This window comes from Lepidochelys kempii, chromosome 9 (assembly GCF_965140265.1).
Source record: "Lepidochelys kempii isolate rLepKem1 chromosome 9, rLepKem1.hap2, whole genome shotgun sequence".
NCBI lineage: Eukaryota > Metazoa > Chordata > Testudines > Cheloniidae > Lepidochelys > Lepidochelys kempii.
In genome coordinates this window covers 99843083-99870653 of record NC_133264.1, presented here as the reverse complement: position 1 = coordinate 99870653, position 27571 = coordinate 99843083, and the positions used below count along the sequence as shown (strand labels likewise).

Below are 27571 nucleotides of genomic sequence, written 5' to 3'. Positions count from 1 at the left end.
GGGGTGTGGGCCGGTGAGCGGCAGCCCTGTGGGGCGGGCTCGGGGCCGCTGAGGGGGCCGGGCCGGGGGCTGAGGGGCCGGAGCCGGGGGCGGCAGCCCTGAGGGGACGGGGGGCGGGGGCCAGGCTGGGGGCGCTCAGAGGGCAGAGGTGGCCGGGCCGCTGGCCCGCCCCGCCTTTCCCGGCGGAGGCCGCTCCCTTCCCGGCTCGGGTTACCTGGGCGGGCCGCCCAGCGCCTCTTCCCGTCTGGCCCGTCCCCGCAGCGCTGGGAAGCGGGGCGGCGGCGGCGGCGCTGCCGGACGCGGACATGGGCCCTGCGGTCCCCGCCGGAGCCCGGCTCTTCCTCGCCCTGACGCTCTGCCTCGCGGCCGGGGCCGCGGAGCCCGAGGGGCGGCCAGCAGGTGCGGTGCGGTGCGGCGCGGGGCCGGGGCGAGGCGGGCAGCCTGGGGGGCGGCCCGGGGCCGAGGGGAGACACGGCGGGGGCGTGGGGCGGGGCCCGCCGGCCGCTGCGGGGGCTGCAGCTGGCGGGTCACCGCGGTCAATGTTCCCCGGGCGCCCGGCCGGCCCCTTGCCCTGCTGCCCGGGCGCGGCGGTGCCTGGCCCCCCCCAGCTCCTCGTTCGCACCGGGCGTGTCACGTCGCTTGCCTCCGGGCCGGGAGCCCTCTTCGGCGCTGATCCCGCCAGCGTGTGCGGCGGGATCGTTCCCGGGGCATGCAGCCCACGTCGGCGCCCGCACCTGGGCGGGATCGGGGCCACCAGTCTCCCTCTTTTGAAATAAATTAAAAAAAAAAAACCAACCACCACCACCTTGCAAGCTGGCCAGCCGTTCCTAATCCGTTTAATCCCGCCAGCTACACGCGTGTGGTCCTGCAGATCTTTACTACTGCAGGTAATTTTGTTCCTGTACAACTCTTTGTAAAGACAGGAGGTAGTTGCTGTTTGCAGGATTAGTCGCTATATTTCTTTCAGGGTGCGATCATTAGATTGCACCTTCCGTTCAAATAACTTCGACTTTTCAGCCTAAACCTCCTGTAGATGGTGGAAATTTTGAGCGACGTGCAATGTGAATTAGGATTTCAGACCCTCTGCTTCCTATATCATAAAATAGTGAGGAGAAATTTAAGATTCTGATCTTCCTTCCTTTATGATGGTATTTCAAAAGAACCCTAACATCTCTGACAGGTTTCAGAGGAGCAGCCGTGTGAGTCTGTATTCGCCAAAAGAAAAGGAGGACTTGTGGCACCTTAGAGACTAACCGATTTATTTGAGCATGAGCTTTCGTGAGCTACTTCATCGGTCCGATGAAGTGAGCTGTAGCTCACGAAAGCTCATGCTCAGATAAATTGGTTAGTCTCTAAGGTGCCACAAGTCCTCCTTTTCTTCTAACATATCTGGTGGCTTTAAACTGTATCTCAAATTTCTGTGGCTGCAGCCACAACCACCGTAAAATAAAAACACACTTTTCTAAAAATTTCAAACCTGCATCTCTTGCAAGTAGCACCAAAGTTTACTTAAATTGAAAGAATTAAAGAAAAAAACTTTGTTTATTCAGCACCCCGGTTCTTTATTTTGTGCATTTGATACTATTTTCTGTATAGTTCATTTCCCATTGCTTTTTCTGAAGCAGGGTGCTCACACAGTAACAGGGAAAACAAGGTTTTTTTAAATTGTTTTAGCTTTCTCAGATTAATAGGAAAATACATCTGTAAACCCACAAAATCAGCAAAGAAAGATTTGAGAACAATCTACCTCTAGTTGGGGGATTTTTTTAAAGTGTCTAGATTTTCATGTTGACTGTCCCTTTAACTAAAGAAATTCAGTGGAAAAACGTTGTGAATATAATGTGACTGAAAATGTAAATGAAAATTAAACAATCTAAATTGTAAAGGATTTCCTATTTACATAGGATGAGTGTAAATACTTAGTCAAAAGACCACATGCTTAAATGTATGTAGAGACTACATTCGATCCCAGTGATGTTCCCTGTGTTTGCTTTTCCATCAGAATTTTTTTCTTATTCTTAAAAAGAAAAGGAGGACTTGTGGCACCTTAGAGACTAACCAATTTATTAGAGCATAAGCTTTCGTGAGCTACAGCTCACTTCTTCAGATAGCATCTGAAGAAGTGAGCTGTAGCTCACGAAAGCTTATGCTCTAATAAATTGGTTAGTCTCTAAGGTGCCACAAGTCCTCCTTTTCTTTTTGCGAATACAGACTAACACGGCTGTTACTCTGAAACCTTTCTTATTCTTATTAACAATCTGAAAAGTAAGTGTGTGTGTATGTGTGTGTGGTAAGTACAAAGGAATAAAATTCATGAGTAAATTCCATTATATAATTTCAATTCTAAATAACTTAATTAGTTCTTATTTTCCGTGTGGGATGCTAGTCTTATATGTAGATTATTTACTATACTAACTCATTGGAGTACTGTAAGTTGCTTGTAAATAGGGACCTGCATGCCAAGGTGGAGCCCAGCTGAAGTCATTAAAGCCTCAGATGTTAGATAAGGATAATTTTGGTGGAGTGCAGAGGGAGGGAGGCAGAGGTTCAATATTTAATCAAGTTGTATTTTGTATAAATGGTGGTATTTCTGATATTGGGGAGTTAAATATTGGAAACAAGAGTACATCAGTGAATCAGTCCCTGCTACAGTTAATCTTCCTGGAGGTCTCACTGATGAGATCGATAGATAGATCTTGAGCAAAAATAAAATACTTCTCTTTTTAGGTTTTTGAAATGGAAAAAAATCTTGGTCTTTGAATTGAGCCATTGATTTTCTTTTCCTATTATTGTAAACTTTTTTCAGCTCAAAGGGGTGCCATTTTAATGGTCACTAAATCACTGTGCACACCTCTGGAAGAGTGGAAATAATGAATAATTATATATTTTTTTAAATATAATGTATTGTTCTCCTTGAGAGAGTTGGAATCCCCTCACGATTATTGATAAGTACTTATCTTTGATCTACTTCTTCTTTCACTTTCATAATTACTGTTAGGCTGCCATTAAGAGCTAATCTAATATTAATCTGTCAAACTTCCTATAGTAATTTATTTAAATTAGATATCTTAATTGTATCCACAAAAACAACAAGGAGTTTGGTAGTCTTTTTGTGATAAGACTAACATGGCTACCCCTTGATGATTAATTTTATCACGTATATTTAAATCATGATTTACTAAACTAATATGAACATTGGGTGCCACCTGTATGTAATAGTATATATTAATATTGAATCAGGTTGATTATTTTCTACTTGATTTTTAACACTTTAGTGTGAAGTGAAGTAAAATCCCATTAAATCATTAAGTTGCTAAATGAAGAAAAATTTATGAGTAGAAACACAGTTTTGCAGAGATATTGGTTACTTTTACTTTTGTATTATGGTATTTAGTCAGAGAGAGCTATAAAGAAAGAGAGGCCATGAAAAAGGCATGGAGATCCCAGGCATGTATTTATATGTATTTTATAAGTTAGATCCTTTCAGCTAATGCTGATCTGCTTATCAAACTAAGGATGGTAATTGGGATGATGCAGAAATAAAACATCACAATGGGGACTGAATTTAAAAGCAGAGGTTTCTATTAAGTAAAACATCCTGCTGTGTTATCCACCAGCTCTGGGGTTCTAAATAATCTTGCACCCATCACATGTCCTGAGATATGGCTCCAAAATGGAAGCTTCCAAACCATACCAATATTCGAGAGGAACATGTTTGCTTGCCTAATCTAGTGTTTGGTCATAAAGCTGTCATGCATCCCTGTGTCCTTCCTCCCCCGCTGCCCTAACCATACCTGATCCTGTCAAAGTTAGATTCAGGACTCCCATAATTTGTCAGACCACTCTGTTTATTAGCAAAGCACTTTGCCAATGCACCCAGATATGTGAGCCCCTCTCTAAGGCTCAAGCTAACTTATTTATACAGATAAGCCAAAGCCAATTTAACATAAGAGACAAAAGGAAGCAGAAACTGACAAATATACATACAGATCTTATTTGCATACTAACGTTTACCAATCTCCTAGCTCAGTAGGAGCTCTAAGTTAATTAGTTTGAGGACCCATTGTCTCACACTCCTTAATGTTTCTCTTTCTGACAACTATATTTCAACAAACCCTTCAAGCAGCATTTCTTTAATGAATTATAATTTCAATATAATTCATTCTACTTTCACAATCCCAAACTAGCATCCAGATTTTGGGAAAGGAACGTACGCTACTCAGCTTTTACCAGAAATTAAATGCACATAGAAATGTAACTTAGAATTTTTTGCCTATTAATGCAAGTATTTTGCATCAGAATTTAACTATGCTTTACATGGAATAGGTCCAAATTCATAAAAGTTGAAAAGATTGTGGTAATTGCTGTTCAAACCACTGTCTGGCTGATATTTTAATAATAAAAGTAATGAGCAGGACTTGAGTAATCACCGAAGGTGTATTCTATACATGCTTTTTACATCTAAGCCATTTTTTCTTCAGAGGTTGACTTAAAAGCATGAGACCTGAAAATTACTTTGGAAGTTTATTAGGTTAAATTGGTTATGCTAATAAGACTTAGTCAAGGTTTATATCTTGCAAACACAATTTCAGCTTCAGGCAGTGTGAAATAGTTGTGTGTGAATTTAAAATACCTAAAATTAAGCTTTACTAAAAGGAAAGCTGTAGAATTTTAAAAGGAGTGTCTATTAAAGTTCTTAGCTTGGAATTATTTAAAGACACCTTGGGGTGCCCCCCCCCAAAAAACATGCCTCCTGTGCTGGTTGCAGTTTATTAGGGGCTTAATTCTGCAAATACTTCAAGATGTGATACTACTGTAGAAAGTCATATTGAAAGACTTAACTAGAACTACTAATTGATTTAGTGAGATCACACTCAGTAGTGAATGTTTTCAGAATAGGGCCCGAATAGGGCATGTCTGCTACCTTCTTGTGGCATCCCCCATAAGCAGTGCAAAGGGAAAAGAAAGCAAACAAAACGTGGAACAGGCTAACGTTGTAAGCCACATTCAGCCTGAAAGGGCCATTTTCCAATGGGGTCCCTTTCAGGGCCAGCACCGCAAACCCTAGCACTAGGGTCGTTTCTCAAGATGCTGTGTTCCAATATTGAGGGGATATCAACAGCAAAGTTACAAACTCCACCTACATACAAACCTTGAAGCACATGTAATTTTGCTTCAGGAGATGCACTCTACCACTGATGTGCAAGTTTCAGTTCCAGGCTACACTGTCATGGCTCATCACCATTGCAGTCAGTATGGGAGTATGGGAAAATCACCTTTTCATCTTCCAGGCAAATGCCTCCAGTGGTCAAAGAGCAGAAAGTATTTGAAGCTTTTCTGAAATCTCAGCATCTGCTGTCCTTGACCACCACAGGCTTGCTGACATTAACAACAAACAGTTTACAGAAGGCCTGATGGAATTTTCAGAAAGCTTGGTGGGAGGTTTTTCAAGCAGAACTAGATACATTTATAAGCAAACTGGCCCCTGCACCCGGGATCCCTAGGGAGGGCTCTGTCCACCATTACAGATTTTTTTTTCTGAGAACCCCCGATACATTTCACGAACCTCCAAGTGTTCATAAACCCCAGTTTGGGAACCACTGCTCTACATAAGATCGAAGGATCACTCAGCCAGGACACACACGCTCTGGCCACTTCCTTTGGTCAGTGGAGACTTCCAGTGAATGAGTCTAAGATGGCAGCCCCAATCTTCCAGCTGAAGGATCGCCTGGCTAACCAACCCCTTGCAGTCTGTGGTGAGGCTCACCCCCTCCCTTTCCAGCCAGTTCTCACTTATTTAGGAGCTGGCAGCCTGAGCTCCGTGACCATGACTTCCTGGCGGAACAAGTTTAAGCTTTGTTGTAGTTGTGCATTGTTTGCCTGGACTGCTCAAGACCCGAATGCTTGTGGGAGGAACTCTTTATTGAGTTGGCTTCTTAAATACTTTCATGCTGATTCACGTCTGGTACTCCTGGATGAAACATGTAGGAGGCTTAATCCAAGTGATATGAGCTACAGAAATGAAATCTTGGAAGAGTGTTGCCGTTTTCATAATGTAATAAAATTAATAATGATAAATAATGTAATAATTGTGTGTAATAAGCAGGGTGGATTTGATTTAAATCACTAGTCAGGAAGACTCGATTTAATCATGGATTTCTACTTAAAAGTGCATTCTTGTTGGTGGTTATAACCTCAATACATATTCTTCATAACTCAGAGACAGATGTAGGTTTCATTCTTAAAAGGTACACACTATACATTTTAAAGTGATTTTACTTTGAAAACTTTTCAGATTAGTTTTACAGCTGTATCAGAAAATGAAGGATTGTTTGGTTATTTCATTTACCAAAGTTAATTGAAGCAGATATTTATGAAGTCACTGGGAGGTGAACTATCTCCAATTCAACAGATTAATCATTAATATTTGGAGGATTTTCTTGCCATGCTGCATTAGGAGGAGAACATCACCAAACCGACATTTAAATTGTTTTATTTAACTAAAACAACAACATTATGTATTCTGGATTTTTTTCTTCAACAGCAAACCTACAATATTTTAACAAAACAAGGATATGAATTTTTGAATTTAGTTAAGCGTTCAAGTTTTTTAAAATCAGGTTTGTCTTTGTTAAAATTGTTAACTAAAATAGTTAAATGAAATTTTTAAAAAAAAAACAAAACAAAAATTAAATAGACTACGTCAGCCAGGTCAACGTGAGAAACTTAAAATATTGGCTTCTGCAGCTAACAGTCGTCTTCACCTTCATTTTCCTGTTTGTTCATAATCTGGCAAAGAAAAACAAGCTCTCCTGCTTTTTCAGGCCCAAACGATTTCTCAATTTGGAATGAATTCGTCCAAAGGAAGAAAATAGTCTTTCTACACCTGCAGAAGAAGCTACTGCTGTTAAAAGTGAGATTATCACGTCAACGGTCTCTGAATCCAAGTGCTTGAGTGACTTCCACCACTTCAATGGTGTGACTTTCTTCAAAACGTCATCAGCAAACATATATTTCTTGAATGGTTCTTATTCCGAAACTGGGTCTCTTTTATGGCCTGCTGCTATTATAGGTTTTTCCCTTCTAGTGAGAGAATGTTATGGTAGATCTCAAATCAATGGAGGCTACACTCAAGACTTCTGGAATATGCTGCTCAAACAGTTTCACTTTTGTTTCTACTGCATGTCCCTCTCTTCTTACATTTATCTCTTCTCCTTATCTAGATCTATTCCATCCCCAACAATCTTCTATTCATTGAACTTTCTGAAACTTTGCACTTTTAGGGAGAGATAAGGGAGTGACTCTGTACACAAATTTGCAGAGGGACAATAGGGTTGAGGTCTGTTGTTTCTCACCTCTATATAGTTATTTATTTTAAAACATTTTTGCTGTTAACAGGCACGTTATCTCTGGAGACAAATCCACAGTTTGAGAACAGCAAAACTAAGCATCTCTGATGGTATCTTCTAGACTGAGCACTAAGTCCCATTGGGTAGATATAAAGATTAACCTAAATAATCTATACAGAAGCCTCTGGAACCTCATAAAATGGGGTCTGTAATCCATGAACTATTGGAACTCATTTACAAAACTTTTTTCTTAAACGTTACATGAATATATTGTCTCATACTATAGAATTAGAATTTATAATCCCAATTCCATGATGAGATATCTTGGAGCTAAAATGTATCTTTATCTTTAGATAGGTTTTTTCCTCCAAAAGCATTTTATCAAAAAAATCTGATATAAATTTTAAAAAATCGGATTTTTTTTTATTGATTTTTATCCATCGTGGTAATAGGCGTGTCATAAAAAAACAAATTATTTCCAAGATCACTGCTTCCATAATTTATGCTCGGGTAAGGGAGGAAATCCCTGGAAATATTCATTTTTAGGAGGGGGTTTGCGAGATTCGATATTTTCGTGAAAGGGGTTCATGGGTGGTTAATGTTTGGGAATCACTCTTCTGAGGGGTAGTAGTGTGCTACTAGCCTATGCCAGCAGTAAATTATTTCTTATTGCACCCTGGTCCTACCTATTGTGCACTTGAGTTAAAGATCAGGTGAATCCATGGAAGGTAAAGTTTTTAATGCCCTCTTACTCACTAAGGTGTGTGTAAAGTCCAAGCCACAATCTACCCCAAAGGTTGTAATTTGAAAGACTAATTTTTTGAAATTAAAACTACTGGATTATGTCTCTAAACACAAAATAGGTTCTGTTAATACACACATCTTTGTTCTGAAGCACTTAGGGTTACTACAAACTCACAAAAGCCTCCAAATAAAAACTTCAGCCACCTACCAGGACATATTCTCTGTTCCTTTGCCTGCAATCGCATCCCTTGTTACCGTAACTATTGTATGCCACACACTGCAGTCTTAACGTTGTCTCCCCTTCTGCCTTTGTGTACCCAGCACTTTCCCAGATTAATTTGTCCCATACTAGTAATTGTGGATGTTTGGTGTCGTAGTTGGTTATGTTGGGAGACAGTGACTTGGCAAAGGGTTGTTTGTAGAAGAGCATGTAGGCTAGCATCTCGAAGGGGTAGAATGAAGGTAACTGTGCTATATGGTAGTTTTAGGTGAAGGAGTAGAGGATATGTACTGTTAGGTAGCGTCACTTTTGTTTCTTCGCTTTTGTAGACTTGTTAGGCATGTATTTTTGTAGCAACCTTAATTGCTTCATAATAACATCTTTGTGTCATTGCCTGTGCTTTTGTTTAATCCGATGGCTGGATGTGGGATGGGCAGACCTGTGAGGGTAAGGACAGAGAATAGTTCATCTGTCAGCCTCTGTGCAAACACTTTCGCATCAGCAGCCATCCATAAGCCCTTTGCTGATGCCAAATAAAATCTGACCAAAAAATGTAATTCCTGATGGAGAAGGTTTTGTATGCACCTGCCGACCCAGTCAGCCAGTATGATTTGGGGAAGTAAGAGGAAGCATTGATTGGGCAAATATTTCAGTTGTGTTGCTTTACAGTCAGTGTGAACCACTGTAAAGACAGGATTTTTTTTAATCAAATGACTTTTTAAAAATAAATATAAAAATATACTGGGTTTTATTTATCCTTTATTTTAGGAGGGTTGTGAAACTGAAGCAGATTTACATTTTAAATCATTGTAATATAAACCTCTTAGGATTTCAGCTTCATTACATGAAACTTAAAACATTTTCTGACCAGCTTTAATTTTTTATTTTCCACAGAGTTGACTTTGCTTTTTTATTTTTGGGGGGAAGAGGGGGTCAAAATGTGAGAGTTTCCAGCTGAAAACTTGATTTTCATTTTTTGACCAGAAAGGGTGGGTTCTTTTTCAAGATAACTGTCAGCTTTTGATGGAACATTTCATTTAATTAAAATGAAATTTCTGTCGAAATAGTCCTAATGGAAAATTTTTCGCCAGTGTTAATTGAATTACTTAGAGCACCCATGAAGTATTTATTTAGAACTTTTTCCTTTGCTTTTATAGGAAGAAAAGTTCTCCCACCTCCATCCAACCTGCATTATTCATTTGGCCAGCTCTGTAAACTGAAATGGACATGGAATCCCCCAGAGGGCATGAACAGTGGCTGTGATCTAGAATATTGCAGTGAAATTTTGATTAATGGCATCCCACAAGAAAACAGAGTACGTTTTGTTGTTGTTTTTGTTTTGTTTTTTGTTTTTCCCCCAGCTCTTTGAATTCCACAATATTCCAGTAAATGTTTATCCTTACAATGAAAGGAAATAAAATTACCTGGAGCTGTTCTTAGATGTTATACACTTCATAATGGATCTACATACTTGGGGGTCGTTTGCAGGGCTGTGCGAATAACTAGTTTAGATTTGGTGGCCAAACGAGGGGGTAAAAATTATCTTGACTTTACCAGAAACAAACCAAAAATTTTGACAAAACAATTAAAAAAAATTATTGATGGATTTTTACCTTTTTTTAATAAAATGGAAGTAAATTTTGAAATGAAAAGTTTAATTTGAAAATATTACTTTTTTTAATTCGAAACAATATATTGACTTTTTAGAGTCTTTTTCACAGAAATAATTTGGTGAAATCAACACAGTTACAAAATATTTTGGTTTCAGAGTAGCAGCCGTGTTAGTCTGTATTCACAAAAAGAAAAGGAGTACTTGTGGCACCTTAGAGACCAACAAATTTATTTGAGCATAAGCTTTCGTGAGCTATGGCTCACTTCATCGGCTGCATTCAGTGGAAAATATGAAGTGAACTGTAGCTCACAAAAGCTTATGCTCAAATAAAAATATTTTGGTTGACCCAAGTATACGCTTTTTGGTGTGTGGGGGGGGGAGAAATTAAAGAGGGTTTGATCTGAAAAAAATCTCACCTGTTGCAGTTATGATGTCATGATGGGTTGTGGAATATTCAGAGCTCAAAAGCAGTAGCCAGCCTCGTTCTTGAGCAGGGTACTTTAGTAGTAATTCACAGACAGCATAATAGAAAAGACTCATGCATCCATTAAATTAAGTATTCTTTTTAAAGGTACTTTTAACCAATACATACCAAACTTGTCTTCATCTTCAAGCTACACAAAACTGGGTTTCCTGAAAGGGTCCTGTACCCTGACTCTGAACCCTTCAAAGTGGGCTCCGAGTCCAGAAGAGAGACATCAGTCGTCATCTTAGGTTAGATAGTCATATACTTCCAAATTATAACAAACTTTACTTTTTTCCTGAACTGCCCCCAAGTGACTGTGTCTTGGATGCAGTTAAACTTGATATGATGCAAGTCCTCCAGGCCCGGAGAGGATGCCTCATGGAGACACTCTGTGATTACTGAACGTTATTGCTGAACATTATTGCTGTGACAGCTGCCAAGTCCAGGATATCCTGGTCTTTTTAAGGGAAAGCAGTTCATAAATTTGTTTTGTGGCTACAGTTTTGCGTTCTGATCTGCTGTATTTGGAATGTTAATGGCTGTTTGACTCCCTACCTGTTCAATGATTGTTTGCTTATATGCATGTTTTTTTCTGTTGTTACTCTGGTATGGGCTTTGAGTGCTTTTTTCCTTCTGTTAATGTTTTGTGTGACTATGGAGTGGTGAAAGGTGCTGGATTGACCTCCCTGTATTTTTTAAGTCCTCTGTTTAGACAGAGGTAGTGTAAACTTCATGACTTTGCCTTATCAGATCTGGAAGAATGCCCGTAGGAAGAAAAGTCTCCTCCATACTCCATTTTGGATCTCTGTAGGTTGCCAGTCAGTCCATGTCCGTGGGGAATTGGTTCAGACTATGACACTCTCTCTCTTCTTGAGTGGTATGTTTGAGTATGCCTGCCGAGAGATCATCACCTTTTGTTTTTGCTGAATGGCTGTTCATTGCTTTTGGTTTGGATTTTTAAGCATCCTCTTTGTTCCTTTCGTTCTAGAACTGGGTGTGAGCCTTTTGATTTGTTCTAATATGTTTTTACATTAACTATGGTTTCCCTTGTACTTTGTGTGTTTACTATATTTGGGCATTTTAAAGTTTTTTTTTCTTTAAATTTAGGAATGGAGTAGGAATCTTTTTCGTGAGGAAGATGTATCCTTGAATGAGGAGGCTCATTTCAGAGTGAGAAGTGAATGCAAATCTGATAATACAAGTGAACCAAGCAACTGGGTGGAGATTTCTACTCCACCAAAAGGTACCCATTCTAAAACCTAGCCTTGAGCATGTTACCTTCTTTATATCTGATGAAATACACAACTTTTTTTGCTTTCTGAGATGTAGTACAAGAAAGCTGAATCTTTAGAAAAATAAAACTCAGTTAAAATCTTAAATTAGCTGAAAGTGTCTGTATTTTTGCACATCCCAATACACTTTAAAAGTGAACTGTACAGTTCTCACCTGCCAGGACATTAGTTCAGGATTGTTTGTTGTTTATATTATTAGCTCTTACAGGAGAAACAGAAAATCCTGAACACCAATCCTAGCAGGTAAGTAAGATAGCAAATTAGAGAGACAAGGTGGGTGAGGGAATGTCTTTTGTTGGAACCACTTCTGTTGGTGAGAGAGACAAGATTTCTGGTTTACGCAAGCTTTACTCAAAAGCTTGTCTAAACTTGAAAGCTTGTGTCTCACCAACAGAAGTGGTTCCAATAAACTGTATTCCCTCATCTCCTTGTCTCACTAATATCCTGGGACCAACACAGGTACAAGAATACTCCATACAACTGGGAAATAATTGTCATATGTTTTAGTTCTTAAAGTGTGTGTGCCTCTGTAATATTGAAACCTACCCTGTGTGCCCTGCTAATAAATATGATTCTTATATTCTCCTCATTTTTTAAAAGATGACTTCAGAGATGAGAAGTTTAAGTGATTGGGCCAGGGGAGAATAGCTAAGGGAAACACATTTTCTGGGTAGTGTCAGGGACGAGACAGGTGTATGGAGGACTGATCAGTAATAGGCCACAGGGCACAGTCCAGTTGCTTGGGAGTAGAGAGAGCTGCAGGGAGAAGTGGGCAGGAAAGCAAGTGACAGTAATGGAAGCAAAAAAAGCAGGTCAACTGGAAAGAAAAGTAAAGTTGCGGTGAGACACTGAGATGTGGAAGCTTTCACTGATTAAAGGGAGGCCGTGTCCTAGGAGTACTGTGTATCCTTTGGTCTAAGGACTGTTCTGATGCACCCCAGGGGTGGACCATTAGGAGTGAGTGAGCTAAACAGACTTTTGTTTTTAAAAAGCTATCTGCATAGACATCTGTCACCTTATGAACTAAACACAATTTTAATTTTCCTGTAATAAACCTTCAAGTAGTCGCTTCCGCAGAAGAAACAAGTTTAGGAGCAGAAGTGAGGTTGAAGGCTGGGCTCTTTATGGAAGTAACATATATGTGTAGTGCCTGAGGATTATTGTGGTGTTACCAGATATATTTATTTCTTCTCTAAGATGTAATCTGTTAATACAGTGTGAGACAGCAGTGGATGGAAGGAAATGAAGAAATTAAATTTAAAAAAAGAAACTCTTCAACCTTTGCAATTTTGCCACTTTTTGTGTGAGTGACATGAAATTAAATATGAAGAACCTGATTCTATAGCTGTTGTACCCACCATGGGATATCCTGTTAACATCCCAACTCATGGTGGCTATGTAATCATTTGTTTCTACCATTCTGTCACTTGTTTCCTAGTATTTTAAATACCGTCGAGGTATCTTGGAGGTACAGTAGTCATGATTAAAACTTGACTTTGACTCACTTTTGCCACTGAATAGTATTTTAGAGACAGTTTATTTCCATATTCAAAGTACATGAAAATAACACTGATACCCCAGTAACTGTGGGTGAGCACTGATGGTTTCTAATGGCTGCAGCTGTCATGCAGTTCATGGCTTTGCAACAGTGTTCCTTTGACTGTCAAGGATTTTAACTAACCCTAAAGCACCTGCATTTTATTGGAATATGGCTTCCCTGTTTCACCATCTCATTCTATCTGTAAAATTATTGTTCACACTAGTTCAGATTAAATGAAAGCAACAGCTTAGGCTTTTCTGGGTCACTTGTGTTTAGAAGGAGCCTTGCACAGGTTCAGGAATGCCATGCTGTACAAGTGAGTGACTTTCACTTGCTGACTAATGAGGGCATTCACTGTAGCCTGAGAAGCCCATTGTGACAGGTTGGATCACAGAACCCCCACTTGGTAACTGCCAACTGATGTGCCAAAGCTATTTCTGCTCCTGCTTTCCCTGCCAGCTTGGGACTCCAGCACCCTGTCTTGATGAGCCAGACACGCCAGTCTGCTCCAACCCAGACCAAGGGTCTGAACCACGTGCCCCAAAGCTGCAGACTTAATTGAAAGCAACTTAAGAAGTGTTCCTGTCTTTAACACTCACATGTGCAACTCCCAATGGGGTCCAAACTCCAAATCCGTTTTACCCTGTATAAAGCTTATACAGGGTAAACTCATTAATTGTTCGCCCTCTATAGAGAGAGATGCACAGCTGTTTGCCCCCCCTTCCCAGGTATTAATACATACTCTGGATTAATTAATAAGTAAAACGTGATTTTATTAAATCCAAAAAGTAGGATTCAAGTGGTTCCAAGTAGTGACAGAGAGAACAAAGTGAATTATCAAGCAAAATAAAATAAAACACGCAAGTCTAAGTCTAGTACAGTAATAAAACTGAATACAGATAAAGTCTCACTCTCAGATGTTTCAATAAGTTTCTTTCACAGACTGGACGCCTTCCTAGTCTGGGCACAATCCTTTCCCCAGGTACAGCCCTTGTTTCAGCTCAGGTGGTAGCTAGGGGATTTCTCATGATGGCCGCCCATTTGTTCTGTTCCACCCACTTATATATCTTTTGCATAAGGCAGGAATCCTTTGTCCCTCTGGGTTCCCACCCCGCTTTCTCAATGGAAAAGCACCAGGTTAAAGATGGATTCCAGTTCAGGTGACATGATCACATGTCACTGTAAGACATCATTACCCACTTGCCAGCACACAAGTATACAGGAAGTCTTACAAGTAAAACAGAGCCATCTACAGTCAATTGTCCTGGTTAATGGGAGCCTTCAAGATTCCAAACCACCATTAATGGCCCACACTTTGCATAATTACAATAGGCCCCCAGAGTTATATTTCATATTTCTAGTTTCAGATACAAGAGTGATACATTTATACAAATAGGATGACCACACTCAGTAGATTATAAGCTTTGTAATGATACCTTACAAGAGACCTTTTGCATGGAGCATATTCCAGTTACATTATATTCATACTCATTAGCATATTTTCATAAAATCGTATAGAGTGCAACGTCACACCCGCACTCTGCCTTTCAAGTGGGATAGTGGAAGGTGAACAATGTCAACTGCTAAGATATTCACTAAACAATGGGAGGGTGCTCTGATATTTGGGAAAGAAAAGCACTTACTGGTAGAAAAAAATCTTTCTAAAAAGCCTTTGAACTTGCATTCCAGGTGCTGCAGGCACTGCTGCTGTTGGCATAAATTGCACTTGGTACAACTTAGAGTACATGGTCTGTACATGGCTTCCTGGACAGAATGCAAGTGCTGGTACCAACTACACTCTGTACTACTGGTTTGTATCGATTGGTGGTTTGTTTTTTGTTTGTTCGGTTTTTTTCCCCTGCTTTAAAAGTACTCTGCATACCTCTGACTTAATAATAATAAGAATAATTAATAATAAAAATATTATTTTTATTACCCGTTGCCCTGAAGGATCCCAAAGCTCTAATATAGAGACTAGAACTGTGAGTCCCATCTAGCATGCTGGCTCTTTAGAGCTGATTTGCTTATATGAAGCATTTGGCCTGCCCCAGAAACTCATTTTTTAAAAAAAATTATCTGTTGGTTTTATCTTCCATCTTTAAGAAACTGATTTATTCCTGGAAGTTATGGAGTAGGATGCCACCTTAACATCTCCAACTCACTTGCCAACTGTCTTCCATAAATAGTCTTCTGTTACAAGACAACAGAGTTGTGGAGAGAGAGAATTTGGCACGGATATTTATATACACTAACCAGTGCGCACACCCCTATATTGATGTCTTTCCTGAAATTTTAGACTTCATTAGTTTCTGCAGAGATATAAAGAGACTTTTTTTGAAAGCTTTCAAAGTTCTTTTTAGTTTTAAATTTACATTACATCTTACTTTCTGTTGACTACATAAAAAAGTTGTCTTTCTCACTCTAATGGTAGATACTAAAATTACTAAGTTTTCTGCAAATGTATTTGGACAGCAAATACCAGGATGTTTGTTACTTGTTAAGCTAAACACAGGGAGAAATGACCTTTTCACTGTCCAAAACTATTCACCTCAACCCCTTCTTGCATGTAGCAGTGGTAACCTAGCCCTGGTTCTAATTGGAAAAAAGAATTTAAATTTCTAGTGGACTATGCACCTTCTTGGAGTAGCATTTTACACCCCTCTCCTGGAATCCTTTCCTGCCCAACCCATGCTGGGATCATGGATGAATGTGAATATAAGGCCTCTCAGCTGCCTGGGTTGTTGGCATTAGCTGGCAACAAATTCCCACCAGTCCAGAGTGGTATTAGCTGGAATAGAGTCCAGCTGGAAGGAATGAGTACAATATTGAGATATCTTTGTACTCAAATTTTCCTGAAAATTCAGGGGTGGTTGAAGGTGGTAGGCACTCAACAGGGAGGTGGATAGTGTGGGGTGGGACGGAGTTGGGGGCCTGAAGGTGCATATGTGAGAGGGACTGCAACAGCTTCCCCACCTCCTACACATGGGGGCAGGCAGCATGGAAACTGCACTCCTGTTGTGGTGCCAGAGACAGAGTTTTCCTTCCCTGCTGGGGGGGCGGGGGGCAGGAGGGAAGACATCTACAGCAGCAGTACCCCAGCTCCTGTGGAAGAGCCAGGAGGTCCCTGCTGTGCTTGCGTCCATAGGGTAAGGTGGGGAAACAAGGAGGAAGGTGTGCAGGTGGCCGTAGTTCTCTTGGGCAGCTGGGGAGGGTGGGTAATTAGTAGCGTGGGTGGCATGGGAGGGACTCTTGACTGGATTAGCCAAACCCTGGGTGACTCTATAAAAGTGGTCCCCAAATTGTGGGGCCCGTCCTCTTAAGGGGGTGAGGAGGAACATTTGGGGGTGCACAGCAGGGCCCAGGCCAGCCCCGTGGGGGTGGGGAAGGGAGAGGCACCCTGCCCTTGGCCACCAGCCCCTGACCACAGTCTCTGCTCCTGACCATGGCTCCGGGGGGCATGGGCAGATTACATTAGGAGTAAGGGGGTCGTGACTGAAAAAGCTTGGGGACCTCTCCCCTATAACTGCTAGTAAATTACAGGAGTAGGACTCGCTACTTTCCATCATTGAGTGGACTAACTTCCCTTTTTGGGGTGGGGGAATGTCAAAAGGAATCAATCAGAGGTGGAATTCTTTTTCCCTGGGGATGTTTGCCCTCCTGGAAAAAACTATTTTGAACTAATATTTTTTTAAACATTTTAAAATATAGTATAGAGGTAGCAGAGTTGTCTGTCATGCTTTGAGTTAAAGGGCCCAAGACTTGCTTCTGCTTTGCTGCAGCTTTGTACAGAAAAATCAGTGTGTTTCATGCTTTGGCATTCCTTGAAGTATGAGTGAAATGACACCCTGTGTGTTCAGTCTAATCCCGTCTCTTATTGCTCTAACCTAACCGTCATGCAATGCCCACTTTGACAATCTTGTAAAGCCGATTTAAAAGCACATGTAACCATTGGTGCCCTGGTGTTTGAAGTTAAAATGTGGTATGTTTACATTTTATTCTTGTAGGTATGACGGCCTGGGAAATAACCAGCAGTGCCAGAATTATATCTATGGAGATAACTTTGGATGTAATTTCAGTCTTTCCATCCAAAATTCCACAGATGTGTATCCAACTATCAGTATTTTGATCAGAGACAACTCGGAGGAAATTAGGCCTGTCTGTGCAAACAGAAATCCAACAACAATTGGTAGGTTTAAAAGATTATGTAACTTTGCAAAGAGTGTTAGGTTTAAATATCAGTCAAAGAAAAGGGTATGGAATTTGTTTTGATTATGTATTGTTCCGTGCAAAAAGGAACAGCTGGTTTAACCTGACAAGAATACACCCAGGATACATATCTGTATGTATTCTAACAAGAACATTATGTAATGTTCATAAATTGTGCATGAACACTCAAGATTCTCTTGTAATAGGCTGATCATCTTATCCAGATTAAATTGCATCAGTGATGCCTCCGGATGAAACTCAGCACAAAACCACTTTACGCTAGCCTAAGATCTGGCCCTTCATCTACAGGAATGGCCCCACTATATTCCCTGCATGTTAATCATCCTAGATGTCTCAGGTCTTCTGGGAGTTGGGGATAGGAGAGTGAATCTGGATAGCATTGGAGCCAATTAAATCCATTCTCTTCAATCTTGAATCCAAAGTTTTGTATTCCCCTGGATATGAGTCACCGGCACTTAGTGAGAACAGCAGATGCATCTGGTCAGCTATCAGCTTGCAATTGAGACTTCTTGCAGGTACCAGATTTTTGCAGTAATAGTGGGAGATTTTTAGGGTATTTTTGCCCTTGGGTGTGTTATCATTCACCTAAACTACACAGCCCCTTGTCGTTAAGGATCCTGGTCTTTCAACCTTCTTGCCAGTCTGTGGCATTTGAAAATTGTCAGGGACCTAGGATTTGTACACAGCTTCCTCTAAATTTATTGTCAAGTAGTCAGTTATTTTTGACAAATGAAGGGCACTTTTTGGTGTATCTTAGGCCACACTCTCTAATGTTGGAACTCTGTGGCTAATCATAGCTCTATGTGGTGTGATGACTAGCTTCTGAGAGGCTCTATTCTATTCAGCATGTTGCTTCTTGGCAGAATATTCTTATTAGTTTGACTTCCTGGTGTGAGAAATTACACTGTATTTTGAAATTCCAAGGACTTGACATTACTGAGTAATGGTTTAACTTACACAATTTTTGAGCCTGCCATCTCACAGTCATGTTCAAATTTCCTAATAATAAAAGCATCATTTTAGTGGTTGGCTTGTCTTTAACATGTTAGCAAATGCTACCATGTAAACGGAACTTCTGGAGCATGGCCATCCATGCTCCAGACAATAAGACTAGTGCAGAACGATACAATGATTGCATCTTATCTGCTACTTACTTTTTCATGAGATTTGATTTGGGAATTCATCAGAAGTGTTGTTGATCCTGATACAGGGTGACCAGACAGCAAGTGTGGAAAAATCGGGGCAAGGTTAGGGGTAATAGGTGCCTACGTAAGACACAGCCTGAAATACTGTGACTCTCCCTATAAAATTGGGGCATCTGGTCACCCTGTCCTAATATTGAATCTGTCAAGCTCTTCCCTTACTTTTCACTGTCCTAATTGCTGTGCGTGCATTATGCCTTATACTGCTGTATCTAGTGACTCTTTCTTTTTAACTGGTATGGACTTTAATCATATTAAATGTCAAAATAAACTTAGTTCAAAAATTTGGATTTTTTCTATTTCAGTAAAACCTGGACCTCCAAGGATTGTAACGGCATCAGTGATCAAAGATGAAATGCACATAGAATGGCAAAACCCAGGCACCTTTCCACCACATTGCTTAGTATACCAAGTAGAGCTTAAAGACAGCAAATCGGGCTCTGTTCAGCAACATGATGTAACTTTTTTTCCATTAATTGTTTACAATGGCACTGAAATTTGTTGCATGTGTTTTTTTTTTAATATCTTCTTCAAACTGTTCAATGCAACACTTGAGTTGCTATTAAGAGCTATAATTGTATGCAGAGCAGAAATGTGTACGTTTTATTAACTTACTTGAAACTGCATATGTGGACATAACTGGTTTTCCTCTCATGAAATGTGGTTCAGTAATATGACCATGCATTGAAACTAATGCCAGTTTTCTGAGTCTCTTGCCTTAGCTACCCATTTACCATAGCAAAGGCTTGGTATGTACGTAATGTACTCTGCAAAACAGGTACACTTCTGAACGGGGTAATAGCTCTTCAGAAACATACAGCACAACTACATTACCCTATGGTCTGTCTCCCAGTCAGATCCTCATATTCATGTACTCTGGTTTTGTGACTTGATTACCACAAAGAAAATGAACATGCTGATTTGTGGTTCTGTGCGTGTAGTAAGCAAGGAGATTTGAGGGTAAGGGAAAGGGGGAAATAATCACACACACAAACCAATACAATTGCACTGATATCAATGTGTGGGTGTGTACTTGCTTGTGTATGCCTGTATCTGAGTAACCGAACTAGGTGTGCCATTAAATCAGTAAGGAAAACAGCTTAGTATGCTAGGTTTCAGAGTAGCAGCCGTGTTAGTCTGTATTCGCAAAAAGAAAAAGGACTTGTGGCACCTTAGAGACTAACCAATTTATTTGAGCATAAGCTTTCGTGAGCTACAGCTCACTTCATTAGTATGCTATCTACTAGTTTCAATGCTTTGTAACTTGGCAAAACAAGAGTCCTTTCCTGAGGACTGTGTACACAATAAGTTATAAACAAAACTGGATGGTCCACACACCAAAAAAGGCACTAGATGAATTTGTTCAGTCTTCCCTTTTATTTCTCCCATAGGAAAAATGAGAGAAATGGATGCGGTTCTCAAACTTCGTTGTACCGTGACCCCCTCAGATAACAAAAATTACTACACCACCCCAGAATGGGGACTGAAGCCTGAGCCCGGTGGGGGAGGGCAGAGCCCGAGCCTCACCACCCCAGGTGGGGTGCCAAGGCTGAAGCCCAAGGGCTTCAGCCCCAGGCAGTAGGCCTGTAACCTACCTGAGCCTCGCTGCCCAGGGTGCAAGTCAAAGCCTGAGCCATGCCACCCTGGGCTGAAACCCTCAGGCTTCAGCTTCGGTTCTGGGCAGTGGGGTTCAGGCTTTGGCCCAGGGCCCCAGCAAGTCTAATACCAGCCCTGGTGACCCCATTAAAATGGGGTCACAACCCCCTTTGGAGTCCTGACTCTCAGTTTGAGAACCACTGAGATTGGGCATTTGTCCTAACTTCCATGGAGAATTTGGTCCTTTGGGCTCAGAATAAACATGAAGGTTCTCAAGCATTTCACTTCTCACAGGGATAGGGGCAGACTCTGGTGTAGGGAAAGCTTGGGCAGCAATTCTGCCGTCCTGATAGATGGAGGGGAAGGCAGTAGAACTCATGCAGGTATTTGGGGGAGCTTGTAGACCACCACTCCAGGCCATTCAGCCTCAGTTTAACCTTTGATGCTAACACTGGGGTCAGCTAGTTTGAACCCTGATTTCTGAATGACCTTGCTTCGGCAGTTTGGATAATTGTTTAAGGCCAATACATACTGTGAAAATCTAAATTCCTTATCTTTTACCCTTTTATTTTATGGAGTTCAAAAATACAAAAGGCAAATGGGGCTTCAGTCAAAACATTCAGTTTGATTATGTTAAAGCTACACAATGAAACCAGTTTGCAAATGTCATGTATCCTGTCACAAGAAATAAGTAAATATCTTTAATTTCTTTATTTTAAGATTAAAGGCTACACTGAAGCTTGGTTTCCCAGTGTTCATCCTAACACTGTGTACGTCGTCAAAGTGAGAGCAAGGGTTGAAGGAACATGTTACAGCAGCAATCGCTGGAGCGACTGGAGTGAGGAGAAGAGCATTGGTAAGAACACTCTTTCTTTGAACTGATCTGAATTTTTTTTCTAACTTCAACTTCCAGTCATTAGCCCTCTTATGCTTTTGTCTGCTAGATTAAAGGGCCCCAGAATTGTCAGATTCTTTCTACCTGTGTAGGTACTTACAGCTATGACCAAGTTCCCTCTCTCTTAACACTTCAGTATCTCCGGGTCACTCGATTACAGTCCTAAAAGTTGCAATATTACAACAAAAAAACTTCAGAAACAGACTCCAAGGAGAGACTGCTGAATTGGAATTAATTTGCAAACTGGACACCATTAACTTAGGCTTGAAGAAAGACTGGGAGTGGATGGGTCATTACACAAAGTAAAACTATTTCCCCATGTTTGTTTTTTCCCCCCTACTGTTCCTCACACATTCTTGTCAACTGCTGAAAATGGCCCACCTTGATTATCACTGCAAAAGGTCCCGTCCCCCCGCCACTCTCCTGCTGGTAATAGCTCACCTTACCTGATCACTCTCGTTATGGTAACACCCGTTGTTTCATGTTCTCTGTGTATATAAATCTCCCCACTGTATTTTCCACTGCATGCATCCGATGAAGTGAGCTGTAGCTCACGAAAGGTTATGCTCAAATAAATGTGTTAGTCTCTAAGGTGCCACAAATACTCCTTTTTTCTTTTTGAGGATACAGACTAACACAGTTGCTACTCTGAAATCTTTGAAGATCGTTAGCTTTACTACGTGAATTTTCATAGCTGTTGCTGTTTTTCATCTGTCACATTTTGAAAAGTTAGTGGTCACTTTCATTGCTCACAAAAGCATTTGTGAATTTGTAAGTTGGAATATTCTTAGGAGTCTATCATGTAGCCTGAAAAGAAGTGTTTGCATTAAACGTTTTCATTATTCCTGAAGCACTTTGCTCTCTAAATTCTTTGGGATTTTTTTGTTTTGTTTTCCAGGTGAAAACACAGACTTCACATTCTATATTGTTTTAATACTCACTGTTCCATTAACAGTAGCAGTCGCTACTATAATTCTACTAGTGTACCTGAAAAGGTAAATATCCATACCGCTTTTATATTAAAATCTGTTACTGACTGACTTGACTTTTAGAGTTACATTGCAGTCAGTCTCTGCTTTAGTTTACCTTTCATGTGTAGTATGTATGTTTTGACAGTGGTTATCTTCCCTTTATACCTCTGTGTACACAATTAATATGGAGGTGCCAATCAGAGCTCTAGAGTTGACTTTGAGTTGAGGTTTTTTATGGAACAAATATGTTCTGGTTGCAGTAACACTGTGTGTAGTTTATCTCCCTAAAAAAAAAGGAAGTTCCTCTCACTCAATGGTTGCAAATGCAGTAGGTGCACACTTGCAGCTCCCATTGACTTCCGGGGGAGTTGCTCAGAGATATCCAAAGACATAGGCGCCGACTTCCACTGTTCCTGGTGGGTGCTCAAACCCCCACCCCACCCGCCCCTGGCCCTGCCCCCGCCCCCATTCCACCCCCTTCACCCAAATCCCCGCCTTTGCCCCACCTCTTTTCCGCCTCCTCCCCTGAGCACATGCTTCCCCCCCTCCCTTCTGAAAAGTCCTAAGTGCCGCCAAACAGCTCTTTGGCAGCGGGAAGCACTGGGAGGTAGGCGGAGGAGCGGGAACACGGCGAGGCTCGTTGGGGGGGAGGGGAGCTTGGCTGCCGGTGGGTGCAGAGCACCCACTAATTTTTCCCTGTGGGTGCTCCAGCCCCAGAGCACCCGCGGAGTCGGCACCTATGTCCAAAGACAAAATTGGGCCTGTATGTACAACTCCTTTTCCATTCATTATTGGGAATGAAGGTGGAGAGAACGGGGCATGGTCTGGGAGGACAAAAGATGGTCAGAGAAGACAGAGTCCAGCTGACTTTCACTATAACATTCTAAATGCAACTTTGAAATGTTCTTCCTTTGGTTAATTGTTTTCATCGAACACTTTTATTTCTCTATTCTAAAGGCTCAAGATACTAATTTATCCACAAATTCCTGACCCTAGAAAAATTATTAAACGCATGTTTGGAGAGCAAATTGAGGACTTCCAGGTTAGTATCTGCCTGTTTGCTGTGAAGTGATCTCTCAGAATTAAGTCGTCTCTACATTCCCACCTCCTATATTAGTATTTTGCCTTTACATAATCTAAAAGAATTTTAAAGAGAATTTTACACTATATATAGACCAAGTATTTAAGACCATGAGAATTATACAAAAACAAGTACAGTCTAAAACCAAGAGTTTCATGTCCTCAGTTAAGTTTTTTTCTTAAGCAGTGTAAACTTTTTCCCACTCACTAATTTACTAAATGCCATTATGCTATTCAACAGAGCTTGTGCTTTCTCTTCCAGTTCCATGAAATGGTTCTCTTTGCAACTCAATTAAGCTGCTTTTCCAATCTCCCAGTCTTGAGTAGCCCTACAGAGACTCACAAAGAATTGGTGTATGGGGTTAATTACGTGCTACTGTGAAGTCACAGGCACTTTGCACCTTTGCAATTGTTATCCTGGTTATGCTACATTTAATTGTGTTTAAATCCCTTTTTCTCTCCTCAAATCTCTGGGCCAATCCAGACACCGCTTGTAGTTCCTTCCTGCCAGCAAAGAGAGCACATTGAACCTTTCTGGTGAGGCCATTCCCAGTTTATAGAGCAGCTATTGGTTCACCACAGTGAATTGTCTCTGTCTTCTGCATCTGGAAAATAAACTGTCCTTGACAGTTTTATAGAGGACTAAAGAAGGATTAAGAAGGTCTCTTCCTGGAGCCCTTGTAGGACTAGGACACCCTGGGCTGAACAGCTTCCACTGAGGGAAGTACTGGTGGGCTCTGGTTCCCAAGGGGTTTCAGATGACTCTGTACAGCCATGGTCTCCAAACCTTTTGGCACGCGCCGCCGATGGAAGAAGACCTGCCGCAGGCGCGCTGCCAACGGAAGAAGACCGGAAGACCTGCTGCAGGTGGGCCGCCAGAGGGGAACACCAGCCTTGGACTTGCAGAGCTGCCGCCGAAGGAAAAAAAACAGTGGAGTGCCATTAGGAGGGCTCCTGCTGCTGCACACCCCCGAGGATCCTCTCGCGCCCCAGTTTGGAGACCACTGCTCTACAGGAAAGACAGGATCAAGTAGAGGAGAGAGCTTCTTCCTCCTGCAGCCTCTCAAGTGGGAGGGAGTTTGGGCAGTGTGAACCCAAGAAGCCCCACTCCCCATAGTGATGGGCAGGCTAGATACTCCCAGTGTAACTCAGCCCAGTGTGGAAGGCTACGTTCAGGCTCGATGCCAGCTCCCCCTGGGTCCAGGCTACAGCATCCAGTGATCACTGAGCCTCTTCTAATGGTGGTTCTAGTTCTACCAGTGTTAGACCTACTGCAATGTTCCTCCCTATCACTATTCCCCGGCTGCCTTCTTCCCTTCTTCCGATCCCAGCAACAACGGCCTCCCACCTGTATGAGCTCAATGTCCATGGGGAGAATGGGGAACACACCCCATGTGCAGTTTGGCAGCATTGTGGGACCCAGTCCTGATCTCTGGAATGTCCCGCTTGCATGCCTGCCCCTCTCAGATAAGCAGCTGCAGCAGGGGGAGGTCTCCTGAGACTCTGGCCAACCCTTGGCACCAACCGAAGCCCCATCACTTTCCTAGGAGGAGCAACTGCACCCCCACACTCCCCCTCCATAGGACATGCTCTTGGTCCTGAGCTGCCTCTGCTTCACCCTCTGAGCTGAACACTGCATACCCTGTAAAGCTGACTATTACTGCTAACTAAAAGAGAGACCGAGCCCTGAGGACACTGAAGATCTTCTGTAAAATAATGTGTTGTATTCTCTTTCAGAGCTGTCCAGGGGATGACTTTTTGAATGTCCGTAAGCCAGCTATGGAAGAGGAAATCCACTATTTAGTTTGGATAGAGAATCCAGAGAGCTCCACATCTGATAATGAGGACCGAGAAAGACCTGCTTTACAAGTGAAAGCCTTGTGAGGAAGACTTCTTTGTTGCTCTTGTTTACCTCAGAGGATTTCTGAATATTGACAGTGACTTGTCTGCAAGGCAGACACCCACATTCCAAACAGCAAACACCTGCTGAAAACTCACCTCTCTGGTGACACTCGCAAGATAAAATGCTGACCGTTGCCACCTTCCATCTCTGCTAAAAATGCTACCCAGAGCCACCACAATATGCATGTACATAAACCATGCACTGGACCCACAGCAGTGCCCCTCCTTCTGCCTAAGCCCAGCTCTTCTGACTATGTGCCTTTCTTGCTTCTGCTCATGCCTCACATTTGGACTGTAAGCGGTTTGGAGCAGAAACTGGTTCTTCTGTGAAGCACCTTGCTCAGTTCGGTGAGAAGTAAAACAATAAACAACTTGTTTACAGCTTATCACTGCTAGAACATAGGAACTGCCAAGAGATTGGGTGGACCATTTAATCTGGCTTCCTGTCTCTGACAGTGGCCAATTCCAGAGGAAGGTGCCATAAATCTTCGAGAGTATTTATGGAATAACTACCTGTCTGTAAAGGAAGTTTTTTCCTAATGCCACCTGTTAGTGGCTGCTGAAACCAAAGAGGACCATTTATATCCTTTCTTTAAAATATATGTATATACACAAGTCTCCTAGCATAACAGTGGATGTTGTCACTAACCACACAAGTGTTTTTAATCCTTTTTGAATTCTACAAAGCTCTTGGCCTCTAATATCTTTTTGACGGTGAGTTTCATCAGTTAATTATGCTTTGTTTAAAAACCACTGCAGTCTCTCACTTGAAATGTGTAGCCTTTCAGCTGCTGGGACTGGTTCTCTCCATGTACCCCTGCATAACCTCCCATGCTGGGGAGAAGGTGAAAGCCCACTTCTTGGGAATAAGCCTCACTCTTCCCCCTGGTTAACATAGTGATCCTATTTTGTTCTTGGTTTTCTCCTCTGAGAACTTGAAAGCCATTTAACTTTCTGACTTTACTTCAGCCTGTCTCTGCTGATGGTATTTATCTTTAGTGATTGTACATCATAGACTTTAAGGTCAGAAGGGACCCTCATGATCACTAGTTGATTGTTCATAATATTCTCCTAAACTATGTTTGAGGTTGTTTTCGCCATGCTTTCCTGCTGTAAATTCTAAGCATAACCTAATGTGTGCTTTTATGCTTCAAATAGGGTTACTCCCTGGCCATTATTATGCCTCCTAAAGATGGGGAGAAAGAACTGCAGGAAAAAAATCATATCGGCTGGCCTTACGTGGTGGATTAGGGATTATCTCTCTCCTCTAAATCCCCTTGGCAGCCTCCACTACGAAGTGCAGTCCAGTTAGCTGATAAGAGACCTAACTCTAAACAAATTGGAACAGGCCACCTCAAAAGTTTCATTGGAAGCCACTGGGACTGGAAGGGACCTCGTGGGTCAGTAAATCCAGACCCCTGCGAGCCCATGCAACCCTGTCAGATCATCCTCTTCATATATGTGTCAAGCCCCAAAACAAGGATGCAATCTCAGGGATTTTAATAAAAGGTACAGCAAAACGCTCAGCCTCTGGAAAACTCTAACATCAGCTAATAATAGGTTGTTGCAGAGGGAGAAGAGTTTTAAAGAATATCCTGTCCGTCAAATTCCCTTTCCAAGCTTCAACCCCCCTCCCCTCCCCCAAACATTCTTTGTATATATTCTAAAGATATTCCCTTTACTTCTCAGATCTGACCATAGTTAGAATGATCTACCTCAACTAGAATGGTATTAGCTCTGGCATCACGGTGTGACTAGGAACATCAGACGACCGTGTAAGGGAGAGCAATCGATAGCTTTTCTGTAAAGGTTGGATTTTTTTCTTACCAATCAAGGAAGAAAATTATTGGCACTTTGCCACAAATTCTTTTGAGTTAGCTTCTGTGGTGTTTCTGGCAAAACTGAAGCTTATTAAAGAGAATAATTCTGTTTGGTTTTGTGTGTTTTTTTAAGAAGTAGGGTAGTGCTAGGCCAAAAGGAACCTTTTAGTTTTTTTAAATGAAGAGATAAATGTAGGTCCTGATGAGGATGTTGTGAATAATTTTTTTGTTTCCTGGCTGAATAGTGAAGACAGTTCCCGGTAGCAGAATGTTTTGTGTTTATTCCGTACCATACCACACCACAATGCAATGTGAGTACACTTGAATTGCTATTTTTTTCTTTGTCCATATGCCATTTTTTAGTAGACTTCTTGATAAGTTTGGGATTTTTTTTTTCAGCTTTTGTAATTATGTGAATCTTCTAACGTTTGTTTGTTTGTTTTCCTTTATTATAGTTAGTTGATTGTGATTTTGTTAAAAGGATGAATAAAAATATATTTGATTAACTGTTGCATTTCAGTTTAATTGAATAGCTTCCTTGTATTTTAATCAGAGGGTAAATCGAGAGACTGGAAAAATGGGAGCTGTTTAGTTTAGAGAGAAGATAAGTAAAAGGGGATGTGCTAGAGGAATGCAGAATGAAGGAAAAACGGCC

The 27571-nt window shown here is 41.4% G+C and overlaps 1 protein-coding gene across 2 annotated transcripts; it reads left to right on the top strand.

The window, feature by feature from the left end:
* The first annotated feature begins 194 nt into the window (after window positions 1-194).
* IL13RA1 (interleukin 13 receptor subunit alpha 1) lies at window positions 195-27379 on the top strand. 2 transcript variants are annotated; one of them, XM_073358556.1, is made up of 10 exons: window positions 195-399; window positions 9471-9628; window positions 11499-11634; window positions 14913-15033; window positions 17228-17409; window positions 18958-19109; window positions 20969-21104; window positions 22042-22138; window positions 23072-23156; window positions 24932-27379. In XM_073358556.1, exons 1-10 carry the CDS (start codon window positions 306-308, stop codon window positions 25076-25078), a joined length of 1308 nt encoding a protein of 435 aa, XP_073214657.1. In that variant the 5' UTR covers window positions 195-305; the 3' UTR covers window positions 25079-27379. The 2 variants fall into 2 exon arrangements, with proteins under 2 accessions (XP_073214657.1, XP_073214659.1); XM_073358558.1 differs by lacking the exon at window positions 195-399 and adding an exon at window positions 564-887.
* The last annotated feature ends 192 nt before the right edge of the window (window positions 27380-27571 follow it).